At 48.5% G+C, this 13,942-nt stretch overlaps 1 protein-coding gene across 1 annotated transcript; it reads right to left on the bottom strand.

Annotated features, from left to right (window-relative positions):
• Nucleotides 1–2,382: 2,382 nt before the first annotated feature.
• Nucleotides 2,383–10,670, bottom strand: COMMD9 (COMM domain containing 9). Its single transcript, XM_078872338.1, has 6 exons — nt 10,579–10,670; nt 9,326–9,454; nt 7,617–7,756; nt 6,449–6,483; nt 5,807–5,910; nt 2,383–4,413 (listed from the first exon to the last, which is right to left on the bottom strand). The coding sequence occupies exons 1-6, from the start codon at nt 10,627–10,629 to the stop codon at nt 4,294–4,296; spliced, it is 579 nt and encodes a 192-aa protein (XP_078728464.1). The 5' UTR covers nt 10,630–10,670; the 3' UTR covers nt 2,383–4,293.
• Nucleotides 10,671–13,942: the final 3,272 nt, after the last annotated feature.

Here is a 13,942-nt window from a genome sequence, read left to right as displayed (position 1 = left end):
TTCTGGTGAGCCAGACCCTGACGCTCATGGGGAGTTTCACAACACTTGTGCGGTGATCCACCAAGCCTTGCCTCCAGCGCTGGTTTACTAAGCCACGTGCATAGCCACCACCACCACCCAGCTAATTACGATTATGCTCGTTTACCCAGCAGAGACTCGTGTTACCCATTTGCCTTTGAGTTTACGGATCGCAAACGGGCTGATTGTGGCTAACCTCAAAATCGTAACCCCTGCAAAGGGCACAGGTTTTCTGTACCCTCTACCTGTACTCAAATGCATACGGGGATCAAGTGGCACTCTCCCTGCACGCGTAGGTACTCCGGTTTCGTCCATGTGTATAAACACGAATATAATTGGCCAATTATCCAGATATAGGGCCACAGAGCTCGGGCAATTGTTAGCACCAGTTCCTGACTGCTTTCCTGTTTGCCAGTGGTATCCCATGCCTCTGAATCGCTGTTTTGGAAAGCGAATGAAAAACTGCGTTCATTGCAAATTCCGTATCGAATTTTGCAGGTGTCTGTGGGCTGCGTTCTCAGAGAGGAGATGAAACATGAACCGGAGCCGACTGCAGGAGGACGGGTGGCACTGAGTGGTGAGAGCGCCAACTCACAAAGGTTTGCAGAGTTTATTCTGGCTCGAGGGCGACTCGGCTTTCATCTCTCCCAGGGCAGTGTGGACCGCAACGTGGTAAGGGGACTCCTCCATTTTGGATAGACTGGCTTCCACCATGGGAATGTGGAATTTTCACCACGGAGCTCCTCTCGTGATGCTTGTGGTGAATTCCAAGAGATGAAGGCGTGGAGATGCTACGACTTGACCGATTGTTGACACGTACATTATCAAATAGTCCTTTTCGTTACCATTTGACAAATGTCAGTCAATGTGGAGTGGTCATAGTTCAGTGTAAAGGTTTGTCTACCCAGAGTAGCAAATTGTGTCTTCACCGACCAGCTGACATTGCACCCACAGAAATGGTGAGCAGTCCGTGCGATGTTTTGTCACCAGGACCCATTTCGACGTACTCCATTAGATAAGACTACGGAGATCCTGTCTTAAAAAAGCAGCATTATCACAGAGTGATGGGGGATTTGCCCCCAATCACTTAAGTAACTTCACACGATGGCCACTTAAGCCCCCATTGATATCACCCGAGTGTCAAGTGAATGTCGTACCCGTAATATATATTTTTTGGGTTCAATCGCGTAAATATTAATGCCGTAAACCCACTTCCATCCGACACGGGAAGATGTATTCACAATTCTGGCAATCGCCTGACAATGCTAGTTGTAAATACCAGCGAAACGTCGTTAACTCAAATTAGAAATGAGTTGTGGGTTTGCTCTCCAACACAACCGGTGTGCAGCTGAAGAAGTAAAAAATTGGCACGTTTTTTTCCACGTGACAAACCTTACGAACTGGCTATGTCTGGTGGAGGAGAGTTTGACACATTTACGCCATTTAACCCATAGACGTTATCACGAATATTGGTCACAAAGGCCTACGTGTGAAATTGAATATAGCACCACGAAATTCGCTTGGTTGAACTTTTGAACGTGAGGTCAAAGTGAACCGGCAGCCAATCGGGGGTTAGCGTGGAGCAAAAGGGGCAGCCCTGAGGCCTCCGAAAACGTGGAGCTCCACGCAACATCACGACCAACGTTCAGCTCCTCCAACGTGGCGCTAGGAACACCCTTGCAAGTCAGATGGCAGTGCAGCTCGATTACCCAGGACAGCTCGAGTGTCTCAAGGCCAGGGTGTGCGCCAGCAAGCATTTCGGTTCTGCCAAGGCCCCTGCCACGTGTCTGACCCCACGAAAAGGAACTCCAATGTGAAAGACGAAGTGGGGTCAAAGAGAGGAAAGACAGGTGGACAAGAGCATGTTGAAGCAATTGAACAAATTTGAACGTGACTGATGATGTAAAGCAACCTACCCACACTCTTAGATTTTTTCGGTAAAGTCACGTAGGTAAAAATAAATAAAATAATAAATCATTATTTTATTTCTATTATTTTATAATAAATCATTATTTTATTTCTATTATTATTTATTTTTACCTACGTGACTTTACGGAAAAAACCTAAGAGTATGAATCCTTGCAGTCACGAAAGCTTCAAATCTAGAATCAACCTACCCACGTTGACGAACGTAAAGCGTTCTCAATTGGTGCATACGACCTGCAGTGACGGTTAGAAACGTGGACACTGCTGAAGAGCACGGAGCGCAAGTTGAAACATGCACCGAGTACAAAGGATGGGGTCAGCTTATGCAATGAATGACTATTTCGAAGGACATTGACATCTGATGATCGTGGCTTGGAGGCCTTCATCCAGCAGTGGATAGATCGTCTGCTTTATCAGAAAAATGCATCCCACAATAAGTGCTAGTAAATCAAGTTTAATATAATTCTACAATCTCATTTCCTACTCATTTACAGACAAAATTAGACTTCTGAAACGAGCCCGCAAGAATCGGCATTCTTGATGACAACCACCATGCTCGCTTAACGCGCGGTGTTCACACAACGCATTTTAACTACGCGGTTCTTCCATTCGGGAACACTTCTCAAAACGCGGAACGTGCACTCTTATAAGGTGGAACGCACACCGCTGTAACACGAAACGCGCACCATGATAACGTGGTCGACGATGAACACTCTCTTGAGCTGCACGGCTGAGGAGTTATACAGTACTTGGAATGATACAGTAACATGGTGGCATACCCTAGAGTTACTCTTATAAGGTGGTTATTTGTCCTGCCTTCTCACTGTCTAGTACATCGCCAATACATCGTATCTCGCCAAAATGTATCGTTACTTTATGGGGAAATTGTTTTTGTTTAATGCGTTTTTCGCTTAACGCAGCTCCCAGCAGCGTTTGCCTCTTTGTCACCTTCAGCTTCTTGTTCACATTCAGTGAACGGCTACGACACATCCAATAACACAAGTCAAGTTTACACCAGCAAATAAAGTACTTCGGACTAATCCATTGCTGGATGAAGGCCTCAACACACCGTGTCGGGTTTGGGGGGGGGGACTCTCTCACCGAACTTTATCACTCTGATCAGAGCAGTTTAGCGAAGGGGGGTACCTAGGACTGTTTAGATACCACTCTTCACTTGTCGTGACGAGGACTCAAACTCGGGTTGCCTGGTTCATGGCGTAGTGCACTCCCTACCACAGCCTCACTTAAACAACAACCATTATTCAAACAGCCTACCACAGCACGTCTCCAACACCACCTTTCCACTACACGGTAATACGTGCCAACCCTGACACTGTGTCCCCATGATTTTGAAAGTGGGGAGCAGTATATTGAACGATCGCTCGTCCCTCTTGCTTCAACTCGCCCCGAGCTCCGACCGTGGTGACCCTGTTGTCATCAAGGGGTCACCAAGACATTCGTTGTCATCTCCAAAGTAATTGAGCGTATTAACTCCACACAGTGATCAATTACAACACGTGTGAACGTTCAATCTACGCAGCCGTAGCCTAGCATACTTTGTTGAATTTTTTGTGAAAAAATGTATAGCCATCATCGCCCTGTCTTTACCTAATGTCCTGCCCAGCCAACGTGCCCTGCCTGGGTATGTCATGGAGGGCTGTGATCAGAGAAAGGGAGTAGAAGGGATAGAACGGAATCATATGAAATGCGATAGACACTTATTTGCACATTTGGCATCAGGACCAAGCTCATTTGTGCAGGCAGGCCTAGAACAGAGTGGGAATGGCTGGGCACCATTTGAAGTAGTCACGGACATTTTATCCGATCATTTTTTTACTACAATATGTGCAATGCTCGATATCATTCATCGACAGGCATTGCGATTCATTTACATAACTCGATTGCTCCCATAAAAACATAATTTTGGTTCAAAACAGCAACTAAAGGCTGATTCAAAGATAGTGCCTTTACTGGTTTTCAAATCTCACCATGAGGATGGATGGACTACAAACTGTACGCTGCTGTTGCTGGAGATCCCATGTTTTATTTGTAGTCCCGCATGTAACATTAATCTCAAAACGCTGTAGAATTTGTAAAGTGCGCACAAATACTGCTCGGAGGCATGGGATACCACGGGCAAGCGAGAGGGCAAACCAGAACCGGGGCAAATAATTACCCAAGCTCCACGGTCCTACATTGGGATGTTAGGCCAATTCCAGGCTCTGCCAACCCTCAACTCCCCAGATGGCGTGGTGCACAGGAGCGACATTTGTCCCTGTGCAGAAGGAGGAGACGAAACGTCACACGGCTCCTCGTGAATCATCCTCGCTCCCGCATTCCCCCACTCGCTCAGGGCTGCGCCACGGCAGAGAGCTGCGTGCGAATGCGCCCCAGCGTGTCCAGCAGGGTGTGCAGTGTCTCACGTCCGAGCTCCACTGTGAGCGGCCCCGTCTCCTCCGCACCCTCCAACTGCACATGCACAACACGCAGTTTATGACTCGTGTGAGTGTACGGGTGGGTGGACACGTCAAGGTGCGAGTGTGTGTGGTTGGACACATGAAGGTGTGAGTGTGTGGGTTGGCGAACACGTGAATGTGTGTGTGGACGCATGAAGGTGTCAGTGTATGAATGTGTGTATGGGGACCGGTAGTGCAGCGGTTAGCATGCTGTGCGAAGAACCCAGTGACCCAAGTTCGATTCCTGCTCATGGCCAACACCAGTGACGACTATCTGAACTCGTCCTGGACCTCCCCTAGATCGACTCAGCTTGGTATGCTGTATAATAATCACCGCTGGGGAGACAAAGGTGGCCGGGATTGGTGCTGACCACCCATCCCCTCGTGCCCGCCAAAGGTGCCCGCTAACAGCACAGTCTGTACAGGCTATAGGGGATTTTTGTCTTTGTTGCTGATAAGGGCGTAAGTAACTCTAGATCTCACCTGTAAATATAAATTTACCATCAGCAGTGGGTGGTGGGTGTCCTGACATGGGCTTTTCAGCCCATATGGGCGTGTCTGCATGATGTTTCCGTGATTTAAGCGTGTGGTGTGGGGCTATTCGGTGATGCATAGCCATCACACGGCCAGAATGCCTGTGATATCCATGCGTTCATGTGTCAAGGGGCTCACTTATATTATTCCGCTTGTTTAGCCAGAAAAGCTTACCAAGTCTCAATAATCTTTCAGTAGGGGGCGATGCTGCTGTGTGTAATCAAATTGAGTAAATTTAAAGTATACTATACCCTTTGGTTCTTCCTGGTTCAAAATAAAATATTTTATACCGACGTGACTTTACCTAAAGAACTAAAGAGTATGGATTCCTGCAGTCACAAAAGCTTCAAATCAAGGTTAAAGTATACTCTTTGGTTCTTTCGGTAAAGTGACGTAGGTAGAAAAATAGAATAAAAAATAATATATCACGACATTTCGATCGCAACACAAGCGGTCGTCCTCAGGCGGAACACATAATCCAGCAGTGGAACGGCGAGAGAGCTGTTACAACAATAGGTTATATATGTTGGCCAAGGGCAAGCAAGCGGGGTCAGAGCTGGAAAGGAATTCCATCCCCACACGCAAGCACGTCAGTTGTGTTAATGGGGGAGATTAGGGGGAGAGAGATTAGGGAGAGAAAGTAGCATGAAATGAGCTTCCGTAGCCGCATAAGAGTATCGTCCCCGCATATGCGCACAACAGCAATGTTAATGGGAGATTAACACTAAGTTGATGGGGGAGATTAGGCAGAGAGATTAGGGAGATTAGCAAGTTAATGTCATGTCTATGTGCTGTTAAGCTTCACAAGTGTGCGTGTGTGTGTGTGCGTGCCAGCGTGTGGGGGGGAGGTGGTATCTGTAAGCACAAATCACCTGCAGCTGCAGGAGACAGGTAGGGACAGCTAGATGCGCAACCTCGTCAGAGGCGGCCTTCACGTGCACGCTCCACTCCATGGAGGCCAGGCGAGGTAGAGACACTGCAGCCGCACACAGGAAAATAAACACGGACACATACAAGACAAAGATCCCCCATGCAGCCTTAACAGACTGTTGGGGCAAGTGCTATTAGCAAGTAGCGCCTATGAAGACTTGCACGGCACACGAAGGGGTGGGTGGCCAACACCACGCCCAGCCGCCTTTGTCTCCCCAGTGGTGATGTTTACACATCACACCAGGTACACATTTGAGGCTGAGTCGACCGAGGGGAGGCCCATGACTGGTTCAGATAATCGTCACTGGTGTTGGTCGTGAGCGGGAATCGAACTCGGGTCAACGGGTTTGTAGCACAGTGTACTAACCACTGCGCCACTGCTCCCCATAACGGAGACACACACACAAAGGAACGGCCGCGTGAATTATGGCGCAGCAGTTGAGAGAAGTAGCAGGAGCCATGGTGAGGTGTGGTGATTTATCGGTATTGGCAGTGATGACCTCTTGTTAATTCTCGACTCGGCGTCACTCATCTTTCACTGCTATGCCACAATTCATCAAGAGTGCATGGAGAATCACACTCACCCTGGTCAGAGATCAGCTCGCTTCTCCATGCTGGCCTGAGTGGACACACACAAGCACGCACAAAAGCACACATGTACGGCCACGTGTACCCAAAGAGGCGTGCACACACACACCTCTCTCGGGTCAGGCCACTTTCCCAAGATGCGTTTCTCAGAGCCCAGGAAATTTTGTAATGAAGTTACCAGATTATTGCACATTTGACTGCTAGAGATCCAGGCCGAATTCATGTGTAACACTCGCGGCTCACAGGAAGAAGGCTCTGGGTTCGATTCCTGACTCGGGCGCCTCTCTGTGTGGAGTTTACAGAGGACTGGAAATGGGAGATGAGCAACAACTCAATGCTCATTTGGAGCAGATTGACGACTATTGAACGTCATGAAAGAAGGTCAAAGCACATACATGATACATGTATTCAATCTCGCGTGCACAAATCCACGTGTTTTATTTCTCAAGGATGTATGTACAGGCAGGCCTCGCTTAGCATGACGCCGTAGAATGCCAATTCGTTATAGCGCTCTTTATCCTGGAGACATTAGAGCACGCAAAGGACACACCTGTCCACTGACGTGCATTTACTCCACATTGATCTCGCTCTGCCTCATTTATTTTCGCGTGTTTTTGTGAGCATTTTAGACCCATAACATCTAAACAAAGGGCTGCTAGTGTTCGTGTCGGAAAAGAGGCTAAAGTGTGAAGGAAAATGATCACTTTAGATGTTAAAATGAAAGTGATAAGGCTGGTTGAGGCGGGTGAGTGTCAGATGTGTTGATGCACGGGCGAGTACATTACATAATACTGATGTCATATATAAAAAATTGTGATTTTTTAAACATTATTTTATTTGACTACATTCACCACAATATAAAGGAATCAAGTCATGGCAATTCGGAGAAGCAGTTTCGCAGAGCGCACATCGTCTCTGGCTGTGAAGTCCGTCAGGGTGTGCCGGGCGGACTGGTTGCCCTGCACGTGCTGGAGGAGGAGGCTGTCACATGGCTCTGTGGCTACATGGACTGACGTCTACTCACATCTAAAATGAACAAACATTCACTTATTTTTCTTACATATCTGGCGCTCTAATTGTATGTGACAGTCGCGCGTAAAAGCATTTTCTAAATAAAAACAAAATAGCACTGGGGGAAGGCGGTGTGGATCGCGAGACCCTTACACGTTGTCGAGCAGCGCCTTTGCCAGCAGCGTCCTCAGGCCGGCAGGGAGCTTCTCTGGGAGCAAGCGGAGGGCCTCCTCGGGGCCCACGGGGCACACAAACACGGCGCGCTTCGCCAGAGCGGCGAGCGCCAGCACCAGCTGCACATACAAAGACAAAGATCAGATAGCCTTGACTGACTGTTTGAGCAAAGTGCTCTTCGAGAGTAACACCTGTGAAGGCCAGCACTGCACATGGGGGGGTGGGTGGCCAGCGTCATGCCTGGCCGCCTTTGTCTCCTGAGTGACGATGTTTACACACCCCACTAGGTACTCATTTGAGTTTGACTCATCCTAGGAGATGCCCAGAACCGTTTAAAATATCCGCCACTGTTACTGGTCACGAACGGGAATCACACTAGGGTCGCTGGGTTCGTACCGCAGTGCGCTAATCACTGCGCCATGACTCCGCACAGCTGCTCTCACACACAGTTATGGACACAGTGAGACGCACAGCAAGATTCCAAGTGAGACGGTGACAGACACAGTGAGGAAGAGTGAGACACACAGTAGCGAGACTTCAGACAGTGCGATTCCCAGACACAGAATCACACAAGACTCTCAGATGCACATCGAGATTCCAAGTGTGAGGCACTAAGTGGAACACACTGTGGGACACACAGCAAGACTCACAGACACAGCGAGACTCACAGACACACAGTGTGGCTCACAGACACTCCGATACCCATAGACTCAAAGCGATAGACACACAGCGAGCATCGCAGACACACAGTGACAGATACACAACAGACACAGCGAGATGGACAATGAGCCTTGCTGACACACGATTACATTTACAGACACAAGTCACAGATACAAATATCCCCCGTATAGCCTTGTCAGTCTGTTATGGAAAGTGCTGTTAGCGTGCATCTATGAAGACCAGCACGGCACACGAGGGGATGAGTGGCCAGCACCACAGCCGGCCGTCTTTAACTCCCCAGTGGCAATGTTTACACATCACACCCGGTACTCATTTGAGGCTGAGTCGACATAGGGGAGGCCCAGGACCGCTTCAGAAAATCTTCACTGTTGTTGGCCGTGAGTGGGAATCAAACTCGAGTTAATGGGTTCATTCCTTTAGAACTGATTTTTGTGTTTAGTTTGTTGTCCTTCCCCCGAAGCTCCAATTAACCAGGTTATCTACGTCCGGTGCGAAAGAAATTCAACGTATAGTGCATACATACGTGGAGTAGCGCGCTTCCCGTTACACTACCACTCCCCAAGAAGATTCACAGACGACCAGTGAAAGATACAGACGCATTGTGAGACACGGTGCAAGAGAGATGCACCACAACACCGTGGGCACCTCGGTAGCGAGATGTTAACTACCTCGCTTAGTATGCAGGAGTTTGCACGTCTATATTTGGAGTTTGCACTCCCCGTTGTAACATGGAATTTTCTCCGGGTCCTCCGGTTTTTCCCTCCATATTCAGAATCAACATCACGTGTGTATTTGGCTGATATAAATTTCCGCGTGATAAAAAAACACTTATTTGAGCTATCATTTGTGGCCAGGTCGCTTCTAAAAACGAGATAGTGAAGTGTCAGAACGTGCAGAACGTTCGCTGACAGGTCACGGGACAGACCCAGGTGTCATGGGTTGACCGAGTTGACCGGCAAGATGCACCACCTCGTGCCACATAGTGAAGACGCACAGGGCGCACTCACCTGCTCCGCGTGCTCGATGCTCGCCAGCTCGAGGGCTCCCATCACCTCCTCCTTGAGCCCCGTGCGAAGGGCGGCGTAGGGCGACAGCGCCCGGGAAACCACCGCTCGCAGAGCCTCCTTTGAGGGAGCCTACAGAGACAAAGATCCCAACACCCAACCGCATAGCCTTAGCAGACTGTAGGGGCAAAGTGCTGTTGGCGAGTAGTAGCACCTAGGAAAGCCGGTTTGAGTGAGTTAGTGTGGGCGAGTGACATGGGCAAGAGAAGAGATGGACTGATGGGTGAGCCGCGAGCGTGTGTGGAGGGGTGAGTAGGTGAGTGTGTGGGTAAGTGAGTAGGTGACTGTGTGTGGAGGGGTGAGTAGGTGAGTGTGTGGGTAAGTGACAGGCGAGAGAAGAAATGGACTGATGGGTGAGTAGGTGAGTGTGTGAGGAGGGGTGAGTATGTGAGTGTGTGTGGAGGGGTGAGTAGGTGAGTGTGTGTGGAGGGGTGAGTAGGTGAGTGTGTGTGGAGGGGTGAGTGGGTGAGTGTGTGTGGAGGGGTGAGTATGTGAGTGTGTGTGTGGAGGGGTGAGTAGGTGAGTGTGTGTGGAGGGGTGAGTAGGTGAGTGTGTGTGGAGGGGTGAGTGGGTTAGTGTGTGTGGAGGGGTGAGTATGTGAGTTTGTGTGTGGAGGGGTGAGTAGGTGAGTGTGTGTGGAGGGGTGAGTAGGTGAGTGTGTGTGGAGGGGTGAGTGGGTGAGTGTGTGTGGAAGGGTGAGTGGGTGAGTGTGTGTGGAGGGGTCAGTAGGTGAGTGTGTGTGGAGGGGTGAGTAGGTGAGTGTGTGTGGAAGGGTGAGTAGGTGTGTGTGGAGGGGTGAGTAGGTGAGTGTGTGGGTGAGTGACAGAAGAGATGGACAGATGCTGTGCAGGAGGATGTGGAGCCTCGCGAGTGGACCTGCCGATGACCGGTACCAGCGGTGTCAACATTGGCCTCTAGAGGAAGTCGCCCTCCAACAACAACGGAGGGCGGATAAGCGACGCTCACAACAACGAGCGGAGCACCGGGCGAATAAAACACAGCAAGTTGGCACAGTAGGGGGCACGGGGTGGTGCATCGGCCAGTCATCTCAGTCAAGTCGACCCATGGCACCACCTAGGTCTGTCCCGTGACCTTCCTGCCAGCAGCGAGCCTTGCGACACGTGGTGGCGCTTTAAGGCGCACCTAGCCTGGCACAAGCGCCGCGGCGACGTCACCGCCACCGCCACCTCTCTCACCTGCAGGAGCAGCGACAGTGCCACGGCGTCCTCAGCTGTCAGCTCCGCCATGATCCCGGCACCGACAGCACCACGTGATCACCCCCCCACCAGACTCCACCCTCCCTCCACGAGACTCCACCCCCCTCCACCAGACTCCACCCCCCTCCACGAGACTCCACCCCCTCCATCAGACTCCACCCCCCTCCACGAGACTCCACCCACCCTCCACGAGTCTTCACCCTCCCTCCAACAGACTCCACCCCCCCAACAAACTCCACCACCCACCAGACTCCACCCCCCCCCCCACCAGACTCCACCCCCCACCAGACTCCACCCCCCTCCACGAGACTCCACTCCCCCCCAACGAGATTCCACCCCCCCTCCACGAATCTTCACCCCCCCCACGAGACTCCACCCCCCCTCCACGAGACTCCACCCCCCCCCCCACGAGACTCCACCCCCCCTCCACGAGACTCCATCCCCACACCCTGTGCCTACCCCCACCCCACCACGAGACTCCCCCCCCCCCCACGTGCCTACCCCCACCCCACCACGAGACTTCCCCCCCCACCCACGTGACTCACCCCCACCACCCCCCACGAGTGATCAGTGGCGCGCCCACGTGACTCGCCAAGAAACAGGGTCACGTGTGGTGCCAGTCCGTCCCACTCCGCCACTAGCCCCGCCCACACTGCCGGTGGCCCCGCCCGCTTCTAATCGGCCCTGCCTACTGTGGCATATTAATTTGATTTTAAATACGATACAATGGTATAATTCATGCTGCTTCTTCTTTCGTATGGCTGCTGATGTAGATTGCAGGGCAACAACTACAATTTCACATTCAGGTGGTCAAGCCACATAGCCGCGTCTAGTTTCATTTGCATAATTCATGCTGTACATGCATTATATTGCAGGGCCAAATCCTTTTTTAATCCTTTATATTAAGTTCACTTGCTTGCTTGCTTGCGCGCTTACGACCGTGCAAATCTTTCGGTCGTTTTTTAACCCACTTCCCGTGATTCAATCGAGCTGACATTTTCCACACAGACTCAATGTGCGTGACAATTAATTTTCGTGAAAAATTTTTTCCAAAATTTTACACTTTTTAGGAAAAAAAAAATGATATTTAATTACCAATTGCTTAATGGTGGCAGGCAATCATCTGACCCATAGGTGGCAGCCATCTCAAGCCAGAGGACGAGAGGACTCTAGCCGCCACGCATATAAAGGATTTATAGTGAAAAACTTTTTTACGGGTTAATTTTTTATTTATAGCAACCACTACCAAGAAAATGGAAACCCTCAGAAAATAAAAAAATGGCACCAAAACAAAAGAAGCACAGACAACAAAAAAATTAACCCGTAAAAACTAAGTTTTTCACTATAAATCCTTTATATGCGTGGCGGCTAGAGTCCTCTCGTCCTCTGGCTTGAGATGGCTGCCACCTATGGGTCAGATGATTGCCTGGCAGCATTAAGCAATTGGTAATTAAATATAAAAAAAAATTCCTAAAAAGTGTAAAATTTTGCAATTTTTTTTTCACGAAAATTAATTGTCATGCACAACGAGTCTGTGTGGAAAATGTCAGCTCGATTGGATCACGGGAAGTGGGTTAAAAAACGACCGAAAGATTTGCAGGGTCGTAAGCGCGCAAGCAAGCAAGTGAACTTAATATAAAGGATTTAAATAAAAAACGACCGAAAGATTTGCACGGTCGTAAGCGCGCAAGCAAGCAAGCGAACTTAATATAAATGATTTTAAAAAAGTGATGACAACAGAGAAAGTAGTCTCCTAAGTCTCAACATCCCAGACCACAGCCCCAACTTCTCACTCTGGTTGGGAAACCTTCACAGGAGGAGCAGTAGTAGTGGAGGGGCCACAACGTTACCACTAATTTAGACGGATAGGTCAAACGCCAAAAATGTGATTTCCTATTTATAAGCGTATGGCCAAATGAATAAAAATGCTTTTAGTTCGTATTTTAATAACACTGTGATGGAGTCGCTTTGTCAGATGAATCAGCATTGTGGACATCAAGGTTCAAGTTTATTTGATTATTATTACACGCTTTTATTATTACAGTACACGCTTTTATTTAACTCACTCCGTCTGTTGTCGTATCCTCAAAAAAATCGTGTAACTCAATTTTACCCACTTCCCAATGTGCTATCGACTGCAAACTTGGAATACCTGTCATACTGATTACAAAATATATACTGTATTTTTAAACATTTTACACGCTTTAATTTAACTTTGTGTGTTGTCGTATCCTAAAATCTTGTAATTCAATTTCAACCGTCTTTCCAATATCGTATCGACTGCAAACTTGGTATAGGCAGGTCATACTGATGACAATACTATATTCTATCATTAAAAATAAAAAATATACTTTTTAAACAATCTTTTTTACGGCTCTAATTGTCCATGCTCAACTCACGTTGGCTGTAAATCACCACGGTTCCTTACGTCACGGCAAGCCTCGGGGAGCCACGCCGAGGGGCGGGGGATGTGGAAGGAGGGGAGGGGCGATGGGGAAGGGGGCAGGGGGAGGTGCAGCTCGGACAGTACATTTCATTACAGCGTGTTTAAAATAAAAAAGTATTTTTAAATATTTTATTTTTTAATTTGTTTTACCTTTTCAGGCTTTAAGCATAGGTACGTCAGTAAACCTCTCCGTATTGTGGATATCTACAACGTAATGTACAGTGTGCTGGAGATCGAGCCAATGACAAACAATGGCTCGTGGGAGGATGTGCGAGACATGCTGAAGAGCGATGCCCTGCCAGTGAACTTTGCAAACGTCGAGACCGTGTCACTGTTGCTATGCCTGTTGTTTTGTGATGTTCTCACTTTGATCGCTAATTTGCTGAATACAAGCGTTGATTTGTGAGCAGGTGTGAATATAATTGTGTCTTGGACATGAATCTCTATGAATACAGTAGCGTGTAGGATTATAATTATGATCACCAAGTGTAATTACTCATACAATTTAAGTTTTTCCAATCTATATTCACCTAATAAGGGGCGATCATCACACCCCGTTGTTTGGAGTGTCCTGAGTGAAATCTTTGATTGCAAAGTCATCGATTGTAATTTCGAATAAATTATATTTGTTTCATCAAAAAAGCCTCGACTCAGAGTCAGGTCGGCCAGGCAGATTCTGCTTGGGATGGTTGGCAATGTCTTCTTGTTGGTTGTAATTAATGGATTGTAAATACGTAGCCCTTACCAACGTTGATGTCTTTAACATATAATTGAAAAAATAATTGCTAGATTCAGTATTTTAACACGTAGGCTTTCGCGACCAATATATATAAAATACAAAAACTGATATCTGGTATGAAAGATGATTTACCGAAGCTATCAAAAAAGGGTATGTAC

This window comes from Lampetra fluviatilis, chromosome 2 (genome assembly GCF_964198595.1).
Source record: "Lampetra fluviatilis chromosome 2, kcLamFluv1.1, whole genome shotgun sequence".
Taxonomy (NCBI): domain Eukaryota; kingdom Metazoa; phylum Chordata; class Hyperoartia; order Petromyzontiformes; family Petromyzontidae; genus Lampetra; species Lampetra fluviatilis.
The sequence above is the reverse complement of the archived record's forward strand: the minus strand, read 5'-3'. Positions and strand labels throughout refer to the sequence as shown.